This window comes from Phodopus roborovskii, unplaced genomic scaffold (assembly GCF_943737965.1).
Source record: "Phodopus roborovskii unplaced genomic scaffold, PHOROB, whole genome shotgun sequence".
Classification (NCBI taxonomy): Eukaryota; Metazoa; Chordata; class Mammalia; order Rodentia; family Cricetidae; genus Phodopus; species Phodopus roborovskii.
In genome coordinates this window covers 48,073-67,503 of record NW_026126709.1, presented here as the reverse complement: position 1 = coordinate 67,503, position 19,431 = coordinate 48,073, and the positions used below count along the sequence as shown (strand labels likewise).

The following is a 19,431-nucleotide window of genomic DNA, read 5'->3' as shown; positions in this document are numbered from 1 at the left end:
TGGGAGGCAGAGGCAGGTGTATCTCTGCTGTGAGTTCCAGGCCAGCCTGGTCTACAGAGTAGGTTCTAGGACAGGCTCCAAACAATGCAGAGAAACTCTATTGGGAAAACAAAACAAACAATCAAACAAAAGTAATGAGATGTAGCAGAGTATTTAGGGTACAAAGATAGAAAGAATTGACTAGATTTTTCATACAAGTATGTGTCAAAATCGTGTACTTGATTAAAATTTTCCTTGTAAATGAATTGAAGAATATTTCTTATTTTATAGTCTTCTGCTTTGAAAGTTCTTTATAAAAAGGAACCACATCTGAGTCCCTATTTACGTAGCAACCCTATCTTTTTTTAATATCATTTAATAACACATTTAGTATCTTTTAATGATATTGAAAAAATTCTTCTAAACATTGTGCTATCTTTCACATCGTTGTTATTGTTTTCCTGTCAGTATTTAGAAGAAGCTAAAGTCATGAAAGAACAAATGAATCAACTCAATAAACAGAAAATAGCAATCGAAGTATCCAACGTACAGGCAGAGCAACTCCTAAAGGTTAAGGAAAATCAGATCAAGGTAATGGCTTGTTGGGTTTAGTTCAAATTATTTAGTTCAAATAATTTTAACAGCTTTTATTTGCTATTGTGTCTTTTTGTTACATTTCAAATGCTTCTAGAACATACATAGATTTGTAATATATATGTTAACACTCCATGTCTTTGTTCGCCAGTATTTTAGCCTAGTGTTCATGAATAAAGAAATAAAATAATGATTTTTACCTTTTTGTTATTTTATATAACCAATTCCATTTAAATGAAAACAAACATTAGACAATATTTGGCAATTTGGGCATCATTCCTTCCAAACTACTTCCTGCTGGTAAGGGGCTCTGACAAGGTAATTCCAAGAAGATGCAGAAATCCTGGCTGTAGTCTGTAAGGATGCTTTGTCCAGCTGTTTTGAATGTAGGATCACCTGGTACTCTGTTTCAGGCAGTCTGGCTTTATCAAACCACATTAGTCTGGAAGGAATCCACATCTTTTCATTTTCTGTGGAAACAAAAATAGAAATCCTTTTCCCCAGTAACTTGTCCTTGAGCTTAAATTTTGGAGTCAAAGCATTTTTTTTAATTTAATTTATTATTTTACATGTCCATCCCAGTTCCCTCTCCCTCTCTGCCCTCTCACATGCACTCTATCCACCCTCCCCTCCTATCCTCCCACCCCAATTCCATATGTAGGGGAATGCCATCCAGTTGGGGTCATGTAGATCTGACACGTCATGTGAAGTAGGGACTAGGGATTCTCTCCTGTCTCTAGGTTAAGGCAGTTATCCCTCCATGGGGGATGTGTTCACAAGGTCCTTTTGTGCAACAGGGATACATCCTGGCTCCACTGTCTGAGGTCCCTTAGACTGCTCAGTCCTTCTGGCTGAGAGGCATATTCAGGAGGGCCTGAGTCAGTCCCATGCTGGCTTCCCAGCTATCAGTCTGCTGGCCCATTAGCTCCTTCTTGTTCAGGTAAGCTGTCTCTATGTGTTTCTGCAGCCTGGTCTTGTCCTCTCCATCTGCATCTGGGTTCTACTTCGACTCAGTGTTTATGTATGGGTGTTTGCTCCTGTTTCCATCAGGCACAAGTTTAGTACTACATGGATAAGTTTGTTGTTGATCTCACTCTTCGGGAAGGGCATTTATGATAGCCTTTCCACAGAAGCTCAGATTGTTAGTTGGCAGCAGTCTTGTAGCTCTCTAGACCTTTCTTTGTGTTCAATTTAACTTCAAACCATTATTGGCTCCATCTTTTATGTTCTCTCTCTCTCTCTCTCTCTCTCTCTCTCTCTCTCTCTCTCTCTCTCTCTCTCTCATCTTCTACTCCTAACCGGGCTCAATCTTCCTGGTCGCGCATGTTTTCCTTTACTCCCTCTTGTTTTCTCCTACTTCTCTCTCCATTTGCTGCCCCCCCCCACTTCAACTGAGCTCTGGGGGACTTGTCCCTTCCCAGTTCTGTGAGGGACTTTATATGAATCTCTTAGAATACACCTTCTATCCTAGTTCCTCTGGTGGTGTGAATTATAGGCTGGTGATCCTTTGATCTAGGTCTAAAATCCACATATGGGTGAGTACATACTGTGTTCCTCTTTTTGTGACTGGGTTACCTCATTCAGGATGGTTTCTTCAAGTGCCATCCACTTGCCTGCGAATTTCAAGATACCATTATTTTTTTCTGCAGAGTAGTATTCCATTGTGTAGATGTGCCACATCTTCATTAACCATTCTTCAATTGAGGGGCATCTAGGCTGCTTCCAGGTTTTTGCTATTACAAATAGTGCTGCCGTGAACATAGTTGAACAGATGTCTTTTTTGTGTGGATGTGGATCATATGGGTATATGCCCAAGAGGGGGATTGCCGGGTCCTGTTGTAAACTAATTCCCATTTTCCTGAGGAACCGCCATACTGATCTCCAAAATGGCTGTATGAGTTTGCGTTCCCACCAGCAGTGGAGGAGTGTTCCCATTTCTCCACATCCTCTCCAACATGAGTCACCATTGGTGTTTCTAATTTATCCATTGTGGCAGGAGTAAGATGGTATGTCAAAGATGTTTTGATTTGCATTTCCCTGATAGCTAAGGATGTGGAGCATTTTCTTAAGTGTCTTTCAGCCTTTTTGATTTCCTGTGTTGAGAATTCTTTCTTCATTCTGTAACCCATTTTTTAATAGGGTTATTTGGTGTTATGTTGACTAGTTTCATGAGTTCTAAAATTTGCCCTTTGTCGGATACAGGATTGGTGAAAAATCTTTTCCCAGTCTGTGGGCTGCCATTTGGTCTTGTCCACTGTGTCCTTTGCCTTACATAAGCTTTTAAGTTTGAAGAGGTCCCTTATTAATTGTTTTTCTCAGGGTCTGTGCCAATGGAGTTATTTTCAAGGGTACCTCCTACTTTCTCTTCTAAGAGGTTCAGTGTGGCTGGATTGAGGTGTTTGATCGATTTGGGCTTGAGTTTTGTGACAGACATGGGTCTATCTGCAGTCTTCTACACACCCTCATCCAATTGTGCCAGCACCATTTGTTGAAAATGCTGTCTGCACCCCATTGTATAATTTTAGCTGTTTTGTTGAAAATCAGGTGTTCATTAGGTGTGTGGGTTAATATCAGGATTTTCAATTCCATTCCATTGATCTGCCTGTCTATTTTTATGCCAATACCAGGCTGTTGTCAGAACTATAGCTCTGTAGTAGATTTAAAAATCAGGAATGGTGATGCCTCCTGAAGTTCTTATATTGTTTATGGTTGTTTAGGCTATCCTGGGTCTTTTGTTTTTCTATATAAAGTTGATTATTATCATTTCAAGGTCAGTGAAGAATTGTGGGGGGATATTAATGGGGATTGCATTGAATCTGTAGATTGCTTTTGGTAAGATTGCCATTTTTACTATGTTTATCCTACCTGTTCAAGAGCATGGGAGATCTTTCAATTTTCTGGTGTCTTTCTTAATTTCTTTCTTTAGAGCCACAATGTTCTTGTTATATAGGTCTTTTATTTGTTTGGTAAGCATTACACCAAGATTCTTTATGTTGCTTGAGGCTATTGTAAAGGGTGATGCTTCTCAATTTCTTTCTCTGTCTCTTTGTCGTCTGAAAAAAGTAGGGCTATTGTTATTTTTTTGAGTTTATCTTGTATACTGCTAATTTTCTGAAGGTGTTTATCAGCTGTAGGAGTTCCCTGGTAGAGTGTATTGGGTTGCTTATATAAACTATCATATCATCTGCAAATCGAGACAGTTTGAGTTCTTCCTTTTCAAATTGGATCACGTTGATCTGCTTTTGTTGTCTTATAGCATTAGCTAGATCATCTAGTACGATATTGAAGAGATATGGAGAGAGAGGGCAGCTTTGTCTTGTTCTTGATTTTATAGGAATTGGCTTAAGTTTCTCTCCATTCAGTTTGATGTTGGCAGTTGGTTTGCTGTATATGGTTCTTATTATGTTTAGGTATGTTCCTATTATCCCTGACCTCTCCAAGACCTTTATCATGAAAGGGTGTTGAATTTTGTAGAAAGAGTTTTCAGCATCTAGGGAGATAATCATATGGTTTTTCTTTTTCTGTTTGTTTATATGGTGGATCACCTTGATAGATTTTTGTGTGATAAACCATCCTGCATTCCAGGGGTGAAGCCTACTTGGTCATGGAGTATGATTTCTCTGATGTATTCTTGAATTCAGTTTGCCAGTATTTTATTGAGTATTTTTGCATCGATATTCATCAGGGATATTGGTCTATAGTTTTCTTTCTTAGTTGTGTCTTTGTGAGGCTTGGGTACCAAGGTTATTGTGGCCTCATAAACAGAGTTTGGCAATGAACCTTCTGTTTCTATTTTGTGGAATAGTTTGAGGAGTAGTGGTATTAGTTCTTCCTTTAGTGTTTGGTAGAATTCTGCACTGAATCCATATGGCTCTGGACTTTTTTGGTTGGAAGGCTTTCGATGACTGCTTCTATTTCTTTGCAGGTTTTAGGTCTATTTAAGTTGTTTTTCTGTTCTTAATTTAATTTGGTAAGTTATAATTATCCAGAAATTTGTCCATTTCCTTTGAATTTCAATTTTTGTGGAATGCAGATTTTCAAAGTATGACCTGAAAATTGTCTGCATTTCCTCTGTTGTTATATTCCCCTTTTCGTTTCTGATTTTGTTAATTTGCATATTCTCTCTCTGCTTTTTCGTTAATTTGGATAAAGGTTTGTCTATCTTGTTGATTTTCTCAGAAAACCAATTCTTCGTTGCATTGATTTTTTTTGTATTGTTTTCCTGGTTTCTATTTTGTTGATTTCAGCCATCAAGTTGATTATTTCCTGGCATCTACTTCTACGGGTGAGTTCACTTCTCTCTGTTCTAAGGCTTACAGTTGCGCTGTTAATTCTCTTATGTGACTATCCTCTGTTTTCTTCATATGGGCACTTAGTGCAATGAACATCCCTCGTAGCAATGCTTTCAAGGTGTCCCATAAGTTCGGGCATATTGTGTCCTCATTCTCGTTGAATATCAGAAAGTCCTTAATTTTTTTGTTTATTTCCTCTTTGACCTAGGAGTGGTACAATTGCACATTGTTCAGTTTCCTTGAGTTTGCAGGTTTTCTGCTATTTGTGTTGTTGTTGAATTCCAATTTTAAAGCATGGTGGTCTGATAAGATACAGGGGACTATTCCTATTCTCTTGTATCTGTTGAGGTTTGTTATGTCACCTAGTATGTGGTTGATTTTAGAGAAGGTTCTATGTGGAGCAGAGAAGAAAGTATATTCTTTTTTCTTTGGATGGAATGTTCTATAGATGTCTGTTAATCCCAGTTGAGACATAACTTCTGTTAGTTCTTTTGTTTCTGTGTTGAGTTTCTGATTGGTGGTCCTGTCTAGTGTTGAGAGTGGTATATTGAAGTCTCCCACTAAAAGTGTGTGAGGTGTTATATGAACTTGGAGTTTTAGTAGCGTTTCTTTTTCAAATGTTGGTGCCTTTGTATTATGGGCATAGATGTTCAGAACTGAGACTTTGTGTTGATGGATTTCCCCTACGATGAAAACGAAATGACCATCTTCATCTTGTTTGATTAATTTTGGTTTGAAGTCTAACTTGTTAGATATTAGGATAGCTATGCTTGCTTGCTTCTTGGTTCCATTTGATTGGAATATCTTTTCCCAACCCTTTACCCTGAGGTAATGTCTATCTTTGGAGCTAAGATGTGTTTCTTGTATGCAGCAGAAGGATGGATTCTGTCTTCGTATCAATTCTGTTAGCCTGTGTCTTTTTATTGGTGCGTTAAGGACATTAATATTGAGCGTGAGTAAGGACCATTGATTGTTGATGCTTGCTCGATTTAGGTTTGTTGTTGGCAGTGGTATTTTGAATATATTAGTTCTTCTTTACCCTTGGTTTCTGGTGTAGTTGGATTATCTGTTGTCTACATTTTTGTGGGCGTAGTTACCTTCTTTGGGTTGGAGTTTACCTTCCAATAATTTCTGTACGGCTGGATTTGTAGATAAGTTTTGGGAAAATCTGGTTTTGTCATTAAATATCTTGTTTTCTCCATCTATAGTGATTGAGAGTTTTGCTGGATATAGTAGCCAAGACTGGCATTCATGTTCTCTTTATATTTAAGAACATCTTTCTAGGATCTTCTGGCCTTGAGGGTTTCCATGGAGAAGTCAGGTGTAATTTTGATAGGTCTGCCTTTATATGTTACCTGTCCTTTTTCCTTCACTGCGCTTAATTTTCTTTATTCTTTATGCTAGGTGTTTTGATTATTATATGTGGAGGGGTCTTTTTTTTTTTTTGGTCCAGCCTATTTGGGGTTCGGTATGCTTCTTGTACTTTCATGGGCATGTCCTTCTTCAGATTTGGAAAGTTTTCCTCGATGATTTTGTTGAATATGCTTTCACCAACTTGAGCTGGGCTTCCTCACCTTACTCTATGCCTATTATTCTTAGGTTTGGCCTTTTCACGGTGTCCAACATTTCCTGTATGTTTTTTGTTAAGGATTTGTTGGATTTATGATTTTCTTTGGTCGATGAATCTATTTCTTCTAGTTTATCTTCTGTACCTGAGATTCTCTCTTCGATCTCTTGAATTCTATTGGTTATGCTTGTGCCTGTAGTTCCCGATTTTTTGCCCAGTTTTTCTATTTCCAGCATTCCTTCAGTTTGTGTTGCCTTTATTTTCTCTATTTTAGTTTTTGGTCTTGAACCATTTCATTTACCTGCTTAATTTTTTATTTATTTATTTATTTTTTTTTTGGTGGCTTTCAGTACTTTCTTTGCTTTCCTTAAGGAATTTGTTCATTTCTTCCACTTTTTGTTTGTTTTTTTCCTCCATTTCCTTAAGGGATTTTTCTCACATCTTCTTTGAGGGCCTCTATCATTTTTATGACAGAAATTTTTAAGTCGTTCCCTTCTGCTTCCTCTGCTTTGTTGTTGTGTTCCATTCTAGTTGGTGTAGATTCCTTAGATTCTGGTGGTTTCATGCTTGTCTTTCTGTTGTTAGGTGTTTTCTTGTATTGCCGTCTTCTCATAGCTTCTTCCAGTAGGTGTTGATGGGGTCTCCCCCTCTCTCTATGATACTTCCCCAGTGGGATTTTGTGGTCAGTGAGTCAATATCTATATCTCTGGGTAGTCCAAGCTCTATAGGAGGTCTCTCCACAGACAGGGACCCAGGGATGGGGTCAGGGCTGAGGATAATGTAGAAGATGCCACTAGCCAATGGCTCTAGTCAATGGCTGGGGGAGGAGGACAGAGGCTGAGCTGAAACTTGGCAAGTTTCTGCATGATAGTCTGATCTCACTGGAAACTGGGACTCTCCAGCTGAGGCCTCTTTCTTTAGTAGAGGCCCTGCTTTAGGGGTCAAGGATCTTGCTGGCGGCAGGAACTCAGAGTGGACTCTCAGATATAGGCGGATTTCACAAAAAAAAAAAAAAAAAAAAAAAAAAAAAAAAAGAATATCAACAGCAGCAGAAAAATCAGTTGATGGTCTTCCAGTACTCCTTCAAAATATTTTACAACGTGTCTTTGTTTGTCTCAGTTGGACTCTCCAGCTAGTTACTTCCTTGTATAAATCAAGAATCTGTATTTTAGTTTTTTGTGGGTATAATCATGTGAGTTTTTTGGCCCTCAGAAACCAGAAAGGTTGTAGTCCCTGCAGCTGAGGTTACAGGGAGTTGAGAAATGCTAGATATGGGTAGTGAGATTGAATTTGGGCCTTTGTCAAGATAATATCTGCTCTTAACAGCTGAGCCATCTCTCCAGCCAGAGATGTTAATTTTTTAGTTGGTGTGTATTTGTATGTGCCCATGTATAGGAATGTGCATCTGAGTGCAGTGCCCAAGATGTCTATGATGTTTTCATAGATTTGTATGAATCTTTTTTATAGCTTTTGTATGTCTCGGAGATAGATGAAACACCACACAACATATCCCACTCCATATGTTATTGGCCACTGCATGCTTCCCACAGAGGCCAGAAGAGACCACTGAATATCCTGGAGCTGGAGTTACAAGTTACCCATCTGATGTGGGTGCTGGGAAAAGAGCTTAGATGCTTTAGTAGAGTAACAAGTCCCAAACTGCTCAGCTATCTCTCAAGTCCAACTGTAAATTAGTAAAAAATATAAAGAATGTCAAAAGAAAGTATTTTAGGGAGTGGGGAGATGGTTTAGTGGGTTAGTGCACTTGGTCTGCAAACATAAGGTCTTGAGTTTGAATTCTAAGCACCCACATAAGAAGATCATGGCTGCACATGCCTGAGAGTCCCGCACAGGGGACAGAGACAGTGGAGATTAGAGCCTGTTGAGCAGCCATGCTTTTGAGATAGTGGAGTTCTTATTCCATGAGAGGTCCTGTCTCCAGGCAGTAAGGTAGAGTATGATGGAAGAAGACACTTGCATCTTCTTGCCTCATGCTCTTGCAGCTGTATGTGCACCTGCATACTCATGTGTGTATGATACGCACAAAAGAAAATATTTTATTGCTTTGTAGTTAACAAGAATGAACCATTATAAAACACTGTATTTGATTTTGTTTTCTCTTCTTTCTTTTCCTTTTTCTCTTCATCCTTCATTCCTTCCTTCCCTCACTACCTCCCCTTCCTCCATCCCTCCTTTCCATAATATCCATAATATTTATTTTTGCATACAGTGTTTCAAGAGGTAGTGTTTTCTTACCAGAACTCACTTTATTATATCAGGCTGGCTCCCATCTCACATAGATCTGCCTGCCTATTCCTTCTGAGTGGTGGGGTAAAAGATGTACCATGTTCAGCAAGTTAGTTTTTCAGGATTAATAGTCCCTAAATGTGGAGTTAGAAGATAAAACCAACTGTTTACATATCTCAATTGCAGAGAGATACTTAGGGTACAAAAGGATTTATTTATGGGGATTGATTTAAAAAATTATAATATTTAAAAATTTACTTGTGTATGTATGTGTCAGGTATGTGCATTCCATGATGTGGGTATGGAGTTCAGAAGACAAATTTTGGGAGGCAATTTTCCTACCATGTGGGTTCTGGGGATTAAACTCAGATTATCAGTCTAAGTGGCAGATGCTTTTACCTGCCGAGCCATCTCATTGGCTCAGGATTGAATTTCAGATGAGTTAAGTTCTAAATTGTAAAGCTATTATCATGAGTCATTACCTTCTCTTTTTGTTTTCTCTTTTTACTCAATATCCAGTCTCTGATGGAGAGCCTGCTAAGGATGAAAGACTGGAATTCTGTGCTTGGGGAAGATGTAACTGATGATGGTAATCTGGATGTAGAAGTGAACAATGACTTAGAGAATAACGTGCACTGACTTGTGGCGACTGGCTCCTTGTTTCCTCTTCATTCCACATGTGTATCGAGCTCCTCATATACTTAGACTTGGCACATTTTGTCTATCTTCATGAAATACCACGCTCCCTTTCCACCTTATTTAGCTAGTCTTTTGTGTAAATATTTCTTTACCTCTTCAGAGTTGTAGACTTCTTCTCTTTTGTTCTTCTCTATAGCCTATATTTCTTCATTATAACAACACAGCTCTTAAGTTCCATAACAAAAGGGGAACTATAGTAAGGTATAGTAATATAAAATATTTGTATTTTTCATTTTTATTTTATAATAGAAGAAACATAAATTCTATTTATGTTTAATAGTACTTAACTGGAGCCATGGTTCATTAATAATTTTAGTGTTGAAGCCACGGTTGACTAATTAACCTGGATGCTGTAATGCCATAAGAATCTAAGCATAGTTAAGTCCATGGACACTGTTTAGGTAAATATTCAGTTCTTGTTGGGTCTCTGTAGTACACTGTCTATCTTCCTGAGTGTAGATCACTCTACCTTATATAAATTATTATTTTATTTTAATTACTCTTTTTACTGAGACAACATCTTGCTGTAGGTCAAGCTGGCCTGGAATTCACCTTGGAGTCCAGGCTGGCCTTATCCTCATGGGAATCCCCTTGTCTTAGCTGTGAAATGTTGGAATTAGAGTCAAGAGCAAGTAAGCTCAGCCTCAAATTATTTAATTTTGGCCAGAAGAGGGGTTGCAAGACTAGATAAAGAACTAATGTATTCATTTGGATGTGTTCACTAAGTATGGTTTTATTTTTCACTGTAGGTAATCAGCCTAAGGGAGCTTTGAGGAAGCTAATATATGCTACTGAGGTTTGTATTAGTATGTAAAAATCTAGATGAGAAGGAGCAGGACCTACAGCAGACATGAAATCTGTGTGTCCTTAGTAACTAATTTAAAGATTGCTTTAATTTTTTTTGTATAAGGTTATATGATAAATGATGAGAATTTTCTTTTTCTTTTGATGTATTAATTTTCTGTGCATTGGTGGTTTGCCAGCATGCTTGTTTTTATGAGGGTTTGAGATTCCCTGGAACTGGAGCTACAGACAGTCGTGAGCTGCCATGTGCGTGTAGAGACTTAAATTCAGGTCCACTGGAAGAGCAGCCACTGTACTATCTCTCCAGCCCCTAGGATTTCCTTATCAATTTCTTTTTTTATATCAACTTTAGAAATTTTTATAATTATAGTATTTAGAAATGTTCAAATTGTACACTCATTTCTTCCATTAAAGATATCTTCAGAATATTATTGTTTTATTTAATCATTCCCCATGTGCATTCTTTTCTTCTGGTTCCAATGGTTCTATATACTCTTTTGAGAAATAAATAATAGCTGTGTTTTCTTCTGGTTTATTCCCTCTGTCAGTTCTTAGTTAATCTGTGTAAAAAGTCCTGATTGTATAGGGTGAAGGCTGCTTTGGCAGCTGCACTGATGTCTTTATGTTGTCCATGATAACATCATCACGGGGAAAATAACTGCAGAACAGTAGTATGGGGTATATTGGGGATGTGTGTTTCTTTTGTGTAATTGATAATTGCTTTTCTTCTTCTTTTCCTTCTTTGAAGTTAAGTGCTTCGTTAAAAACCCTAGAAGGAGACAGAAACCAAATTTATACTCAGTTATCTGAAATAGATGCAACAAATGATGATCTTACAGGTAAGGGTTCTTGACGAGCACGTCTCCTTAAAGAGAATGAATTACTTCTGAGTTTTACTGTCAGTGGTAAATGTATTCCATTATCTCTTATATTTATGTAAATTATTAAAAGTATGTAAGAATGTGGAGTATGGTGCATCTTTGTTAGGGTTTCTATTGCTATGTAGAGACACCTTGACCATGGCAACTCTTATAAGGAAGACATTCATTGGATCTGGCTTATAGTTCAGAGTTCTAGGGCCTGCAAATTATAAGTATACCATAAAGTAGTATTCCATAGTAATTGCACTGCAGAAGATCACACAGGCAGACATGGTGCTGGGGAAAGATCCAGGAGTTCTATATCTAGATCTGCAGGCAGCAGGAAGAGTGCCCCTGGGTCAGTCTTGAGCATCTGAAACCTCAAAGCTCACCCTCAGTGACAACTTCCTCCAACAAAGCAATACTTCCTAATAGTGTCACATCCTCTGAGCCTAGGGTGACATTTTCACTCAAGCCACCACAAGGAGTACAATGTTGGATATAGTTTTAGATGTTAAAAAGTTTTAAATTTAATTTTTTCCTTACATTTTTTAAAATTGAGAAAGTGATCTTCAGGACTTGAGCTTGTAATGTCTACTATTTTAATATATTCATATAATTTATTAGCATACACAAGAGTGGCTTTACACCTGTAAAAATATATTTTTTTATGGAAAGCATTAAAAAAGTTTGCTGATTTTGTTCACATTGAAAAATAGTTTTTGTCAGTTGTGTTTGTGCTGTAAAAGGTATATCACATCTCACTGTGTTAATGAAATAAATTCATATTTTTATATCTGAAAAGAATGGATGGACATATTCAAATGTCTGTGCTGGTTAACTCAGAATGGAACCACAGGCATCTTTTTTTTTTTTTTTTTTTTCTCCTCATCTATATTTTCTTTTCAAAACAGGCTTTATTGATCCTGTTACACTTGCTTAAATGATGCAACATAAGACAAAAACTTCTGCTTGTAGAGCTTCATTTTTACCTGCCTGATGCTTTTCCTGCCTGTTTCTAACTCTACACCTATGATCACAGGCAAAGCCCCTTCACTGATTACACAGCTGAATATAAACCTACCAGAAATCAACATCAACAAAATAATCCTCTCAATGAATACAAGAAACGTCAATATGTAGTCAACCATTGCCACGGCTGCCCAGAACTTCACATTTCTTCCTTTTCATTCTTAACTTATTCTGTCTTCCAAACGATAGCCAGAACCATTTGAATCTGGACCTATGCTCTATACCAGACTTCATCGTTGTGAGGCCAGCTTCAGTGTACTTTATCTTCTTTATAACCTTCAAGACCAGGGTTGAGATCTGATGAGAAAAAGACCAAAAGGGTCTCAAAGGCCTTTAAGACTTTTAATGAGCAAAATGCTTAAAAAAGATTGAACCATTGGATTAAATTGCCCTACTCACTGATTATACTAATTGTATTGTTATTAGACCTGAAAAAACATTAGTCTAATTAAAAAAATGCTGCTATCTGAGAATAGTAGTAACAGTGTGGAAGATACAGAGAGGAATAGGCACTCTGTTTTCAAGGCAGCTTTATCGAGGCATACATTAACGTACATGTATCTTAGTAGGAAGTACCAGTGTAGCAAGCAATTAGTTCACCAGTTATTCCATTGTTTACTCCTTCTCTTGGCCAGTCTTAATCCCCCCCCCACCAAATAATATGGGAAACTCTTGTGTGTGTAGAGCGTTCCTCCAAATCCACCTTTTCTTTTTCCATGGTGTTTTAAAAAATTATTTAATGTTTTTTATTTATTTACTTTATTGGGAGTTTGCTCACATATATGTCGGTGTGAGAGTGTCAGATCCTCTGGAACTGGAGTTACAGACAGTTTTGAGCTGCCCTGTGGGTGATCGGAATTGAGCCAAGGTTCTCTGGAAGAGCATTCATTGCTCTTAACTGCTGAGCCATGTCTCCAGCCCCAACATTCTTTCCTTAATGCGTCATAAAATTTTTCAATAATTAATTTTTAACATATGGGAGCATTTTTCTCTAACCATCTCTCATCTCCCATAGATTCTGGCCTTTTTGGTAATTTATAGTGTCCTTCCTTTAAATGCATGTTTCTATGTAACCCCAGGCTTCTTGAAGTCCTCACATTTCTACCTCAGCTTCTCACATGTCTGCTTTATATAGGCTTAAAATTACTGCACCTGGCCTGTACAGTGCCCTATTATAGTGTCTGGGTTCAGTGCATAAAAGCCCCTTCTTCTGAGCCTGATGGTCTGAATTCAGTCTCCAGTGGAAGGAGAGAACAGACCCCTGCTAGTTGTCCTCTGACCTTTGCCCACCTGGGCATGCAGGCTGAGGTGAACACACACACACACACACACACACACACACACACACACACACACACACCCCCGTTTTTTGAATTGAGCTATACTTTTTCCCAGTCCCCTTCCTTCTGAGCCCCTGCCCTCCACGTCTCCCAAACACTTAGTTTTAAAAGTTTTAAAATGAGATAAAGTAAGACACTAGAAAAAAGAGCTTGAGTGTATAATGGTAAAATAATCTGTGTTGTTTTTTAAGGCTTCTTTGCATTAGTATGATTCAATTATATTACAGCTTGTATTGACCATTGATTTCTTGATAAGTGACTTGTTAGATCTGGCAGACAGCATGGATGGGCATTTTTTTTTCTGATATAACTTTACAATTTTTGCAGAAGTCAACTATTCATGATTTCCTGTACACGTTCCCTTTGCTATTACTGTATCGACACAAACTTTTCTTTTGGTCCATATGTTTATTTAGCTTGCATTTTAGAATAATAACATCCCATTGCACATAGTTACTAAACTTTTCCTTGTTATGATTTTGAAACGGCCCTTTTGAAGTATAGTGCATTTTTTTCTTGTATTCGATTGGTTCACATATGTTTTGGGAATGATACCTTAGAGCAGGTCAGAGTTGAGGTTCTCATTTTAATATTAGAGCTGTGTAGAGTTGTATTAATCATAATGAAAGAAAAAATGAGATATGTAAAAATAATGGTATGCTAGTTCATACAGAATTCACAATCACTTATAATTGTTAATCCATTTTGTGTGTGTCTGTATTCATATGTATATAGAGGACAAAGGTAGATATTCAGGCTTTCCTTCAATTGCTTTCCCCCTTATTCATTGAGAAAGCTGTCATTAAACCTGGATTGTGCTGCTCAGTAAGCCCTAGGGATCTTGTTTTTTCCCTTTTCAGCACTCAGACAGGTCTTATATGGGTGCTCATGACCCAAACTTTGGTCCTCATGTTTGTTTAGCCAGTACCTTACTGACTGAGCTATCTCCCCAATTTTGTGGGTGATTCAGTAGTATAGCAGTTGAAATAATGTAAAAGTCATTATTCTTTCCAGTCTTCATTTTGTTTGAGTCTTGGTCTCTCAGGAAACTGGAAATGAACACTTATTATCAGCTAGTTTGAATGACAGCACATGAACAATTTAGACTGAAAAAAAGACTGATTTATTATGGTATTAGTAACTGAACTGTTGTGTATAGTAATTGTCTATAGCTGTATGTCCCTGGGCATGTCCAATCTTGTCAATTATCTTTTTTTCTCTTAAGATTTATTTATTTATTATGTATACAATTTTCTGACTGGATGCACACCTGCAAGCCAGATGAGGGCACCAGACCCCATTACAGATTGTGTGAGCCACCATGTAGTTTCTGAGATCTGAACTCAGGACCTTTGGAAAAACAAACACTCCCCTTACCATCTCTAGCCACTAAATTTTAAGACATATTTTTAATTGTATATTGTCTGAGTGATTCCATATACATTTAAAAAAACCCTAGGCATGTGATTAAGGATTTTTGTTTTCAAGATAGGCTTCTCTGTGTATCTTTATAAAGTAGGTGGGTTTTGAAGTCACAGTGATCTGACCAACTTTGTGTATCGTTAATATTTTTAATATGTTTTTAATTGTATGAAATTCCTTTAATTTCTTTATTAAGAACTGAAGAATTTCTTTAATTCCTTTAGTTTCTTTATGATTTTGTACCTTTGTCTAGAGCATATGCGAAGTCTCAAGTCTGAACAAGTGTCTTTGCAGTCAGGTAATACACAACTTGAAATCGAGAAACAGAAGCTTCAAAGGAAAATCACAGTGATGAGGGAGCTGTACCAAGACAATGAAAGGATGCTTCACAGGTGAGAGGTGTTTGGTAACTCCAGTGAATGGCAAGTGAAATGTCTTTAAATGCATGTTATGTATTAGAGGCTTTACACATTGATTATTGGATGTTATCAATTACATAGAATCATTCATGTTGTTTCTTTTTTTTTTTTTTAATTTGGTGTTTGTTTGTGTTTTCAAGACAGGATTTGTCTGTGTAGCTTTGCAGCCTATCCTGGAACTCACTCTGTAGACCAGGCTGGCCTTGAACTAAGAGAGATCCACCTGCCTTTGCTTCCTGACTGCTAGTTTTAAAGGAGTGCCCTACATCACCTGGCTACATCATTCATTTTTAAGAATGTTATTTTGTCTTGGACGATTTTCTTCATGAACAAAATGTAAATATGTTGGAATTCCCAAGCTACCTTTCTCAGTATCTGGTAACATTTATCAGATTATTGCCTTAAACTCATGCTGACATACAGGGTCCAGGAATCTGAGCGGTGTCTTTGGATGGAACTTCCTATTGTATATAAAACTGACTCCTTTCTTCTGCGCAAGTTAGTCTTGCTTAATATTCTTTGATGTAGTTACTAAATGGCAGTATCATTGTATTTGTGAACAGGGCAGCTGCTAGTCATCCTTCAGTGCCCCTTTTGTGTCCCATATTTGTTTGTCTTATCATCAAATTCTGTCAAATTTCTTAACCTTTAATCTGATGGCTTTTTATCATCTACCAATACTCTGGTTAAAGCCATCATTAGCAGTAGTTGGTTCATTACAGTAGCCCTATGAATGTCTTTATATCTTCCTACACTGTCTTTTCTCTGTAAACTCAGAATAACTCCTAAAACATAAATTGTGCATACTGTCACAGTCTTTCCTGCACCCCCCCTCAAATGTTTTAAACAGACTTAAAACAAGATTCTCAGAACCAAGTTTACCATACCCACCTTGTGAGAAGCTATAGACTATTCTATGTCTCTTTTCTTTGTTGCTATCTATTGCCATTGGCTTTCTTCATTTTTGGTGTGCCCAGCACATCTGTATGGTAAGGTCTTTCATCTTTCAAGCTTTTTCTTTCCTTCTTTTTATTTTTTTCACTATGTGGTGTTCTATGTGCTTGCATTTTTGAATCTTTGTTTCATTCAGATGTGGGGTCCCGCTGTCATCTTAAAGAAGGCTTTCTCGGTACCCTAACTAAACCAATATCTCTTATTTTGTTCCGTTATTTCTCGTCACATCTTGTTTTGTTCTCTAAACGTCCTCCGCTTCACATTAATTTAAACTCTGTAAGAAGTATGGTATTTTTATTTATATTCCCAGTGCCTAAACTGAAAGGAAAATAGTGGGTTTCCAATCAATATTTGTGCTCAATCAATTCTTCAATATCCTTGAAAGGATAATAATCAACTTTATACAGAAAAAGAAATAAAATCAGGATAGCTAAAACAATCCTGTACAATAAAGAAACTCCAGGAGGCATCACCATCCTCAACTTTAAGCTCTACAACAGACCTATAGTCCTGAAAACAGCCTGGTATTGGCACAAAAACAGACAAGGTCACCAATGAAATTAAATCAAATATTCTGCCATTAACCCACACAGCTACGGACACCTGATTTAGGACAAAACAGCTGAAAGTATATACCGTGAGGAGGAAAACATCTTCAACAAATGGTGCTGGCACAACTGGATGATGGTGGGTAAAAGACTGCAGATAGACCCATGTCTATCGCCATCCACAAAACTCAAGTCCAAGTGGATCAAAGACCTCATCATATGTCCTTCCACACTGAAACTCGTAGAACCTCATAGAAGAGAAAGTGGGAAGTACCCTTGAACAAACTGGTACAGAAGACTGCTTCCTGAACATAACTCTAGTAGCACAGACACTGAGATGTACAATTAATAAATGGGACCTCCCCAACTGAGAAGCTTCTATAAGGCAAAGGACACAGTTGACAAGACCAAACGGCAGCCCACAGAATGGGAAAATATCTTCACCGATCCTACATCTGACAGAGGGCTGATCTCCAAAATATACAAAGAACTCAAGAAACTAGTCAACAAAATACCAAATAACCCTATTAAAAATGGGGTCCAGACCTTAATAGAGAACTCTCAATAGAGGAAATTTAAAAGGCTGAAGGGCACTAAAGAATGTACTCACAGTCCTTAGCTATCAGGGAAATGCAAATAAAGGAACTTCGAGATACCATCTTACTGCTGCCAGATTGGCTAAAATTAGAAACACCAAGAACAACTTATGCTGGACAGGATGTGGAGAAAGGGGAACACTCCTCCACTGTTGGTGAGAGTGCAAAGTTGTACAGTTATTTTGGAGATCATTAAGGCGGTTCCTCAGGAAAATGGGAATCAGTCTACCACAGGCCCCGGCAATCGCCATCTTAGGCATATACCCAACTGATCCACATCCATGCAACACAGATTTCTGTTCTACTATGTTCATGGAAGCATGGTTTGTAATCACAAGAATCTGGAAGCAACCAACATGCCCTTCAACTGAAGAATGGATAAAGAAGATATAGCACATTTACACAATGGAATACTACTCTGCCGGAAAAGAAAAGAATAGAATCTTGAAATTTGCAGTAAAGTGAATGGACCTTCAAGAAACTATCCTGAATGAGGTAACCCAGTCACAAAAAGAATAAAATTGTATGTACTCAATCATATATGTATTTTAGACTGAGCAAAGGATCACCAGCCTATAATTAACACTGCCAAAGAAATTAAGATGCAAAGAGGATTCTAAGAGATTCATATAAGTTCCCTCACAGAAGGGGAAAGGGACAAGATCTCCTGAGCATATGGGGAGTGGTGGGGCAGTGAGTGGAGAGGGAGCTAGGAGGAAGAGAAGGGGAGGAGAGGAAAGCATGTGGGCCTAGGAAGATTGAGTCAGGGGAGGAATAGATGAGAAGAGAGAGGGAACATAATAGAGGGAGCAATTATATGTTTGAAGAGAAAAATGAACCTAGAGAAATATCCAGAGACCTTCAAGTCTCACTGCAAGTAACAATTTGAGCAACAGTGGAAGGGCTACCATAAATGCCCTTCCCTGATAATGAGATTGAGGACTGTCTTATCCACCATCATAGAGCTATCATCTAGCAGCAGATGGAAACAGAAGCAGACACCCACAAGTAACCACTGAGCAAAACAGGAATTCAGAAGCAGAGAGAGAGGACAAGACCAGGCTACAAATATACATTGAGACAGCCAACCTGAAAAAAGGAGGAGCTACTAGGCCCCCAGACTGATAGCTGGGATTCCAGCATTGGACTGACTCAGACTCCCTAAACATGGGTCTCTGCCGGAAGGCCTGGGAAGTCTAAGGGACCTTGACAGTGGAAACAGGATATGTACCTGGTGCACAAAAGGACTTTGGGTGCACATCCCCCATGGAGGGATACTCCCTTAACCTAGAGACAGGAGAGAAGGCCTAGTCCCTACTCCAAATGATGTGTCAGATTTAGATGACCCCTCCTGGAAGACATCACCCTACATGTGGAGTGGGGGGTGGGAGAGGAGTGTGGTCGGGGGCATGGGGGTATGAACAGAGGGAAACAGGGAGGGAGGAAGGGGGAACTGGGATTAATATGTAAAATGAAAATAAATAAATAAAATTGTACTCAGTGTATTTAAATATTGATGGCAATATGAGACATTGCCCTGACATGTCCAGATAAGGCAGAGAAAAAGACCCTTGTGATACCAATCTTGCAATTGCAGATTTCCTAATAAGAATTATAGTTTAGAGTTTTCATTATAAAACCAAGCACACTTTGACTTTTATTGCCCTTTGGAAGTCCCTTGTCTGTCCTATTCCTTCATACATTAAGTGTGCATGTATTTATGTATGTGTGTGTGCGATGTAAAGTCCATTGTTAAATTTGTTTGTAACCTTAAAGCCTGTTTTTTTTTCCCCAGATATTTGCTGGCCTTTGATTTGTAAACTGAGAATGATGAAGATTCTGAGAGGCCCAGTGTGAGAACTCCTGGTTGAGGGCTAACACAGCAATTTCTTTCAGTTCTCATTCTGTAAACAATTGTCTTCTCTGACTACCTCTTCTTTTTAGAATTGTTTATTTGGTGAGGTACCTGTTCACATAGAACCCAAGCATGTGCTTGAGTGCTGTCACGTGTTCTTGATGGTGAGAAGGCCATAATATACTTTGTGAAAAAAATGCCATGTATAAGATTAACTTTGTTT

General features: G+C 38.1%; 1 protein-coding gene and 1 non-coding gene across 2 annotated transcripts in view; one reads left to right on the top strand and one right to left on the bottom strand.

Annotated features, from left to right (window-relative positions):
* LOC127214432 (melanoma inhibitory activity protein 2-like) overlaps positions 1-15,232 on the top strand; it is a 30,581-nt gene extending 15,349 nt beyond the window's left edge. Inside the window, exons 8-13 of the mRNA XM_051174845.1 lie at positions 448-570; positions 9,199-9,309; positions 9,909-9,987; positions 10,128-10,174; positions 10,931-11,021; positions 15,090-15,232. Coding sequence (XP_051030802.1) covers positions 448-570; positions 9,199-9,309; positions 9,909-9,987; positions 10,128-10,174; positions 10,931-11,021; positions 15,090-15,232 — 594 coding nt within the window. The remainder of the gene's footprint in view (positions 1-447; positions 571-9,198; positions 9,310-9,908; positions 9,988-10,127; positions 10,175-10,930; positions 11,022-15,089) is intronic.
* LOC127214434 (small nucleolar RNA SNORA61) lies at positions 12,268-12,396 on the bottom strand. Its single transcript, XR_007833837.1, has one exon. It is a non-coding gene; the product is annotated as a small nucleolar RNA SNORA61 (small nucleolar RNA).
* Positions 15,233-19,431: the final 4,199 nt, after the last annotated feature.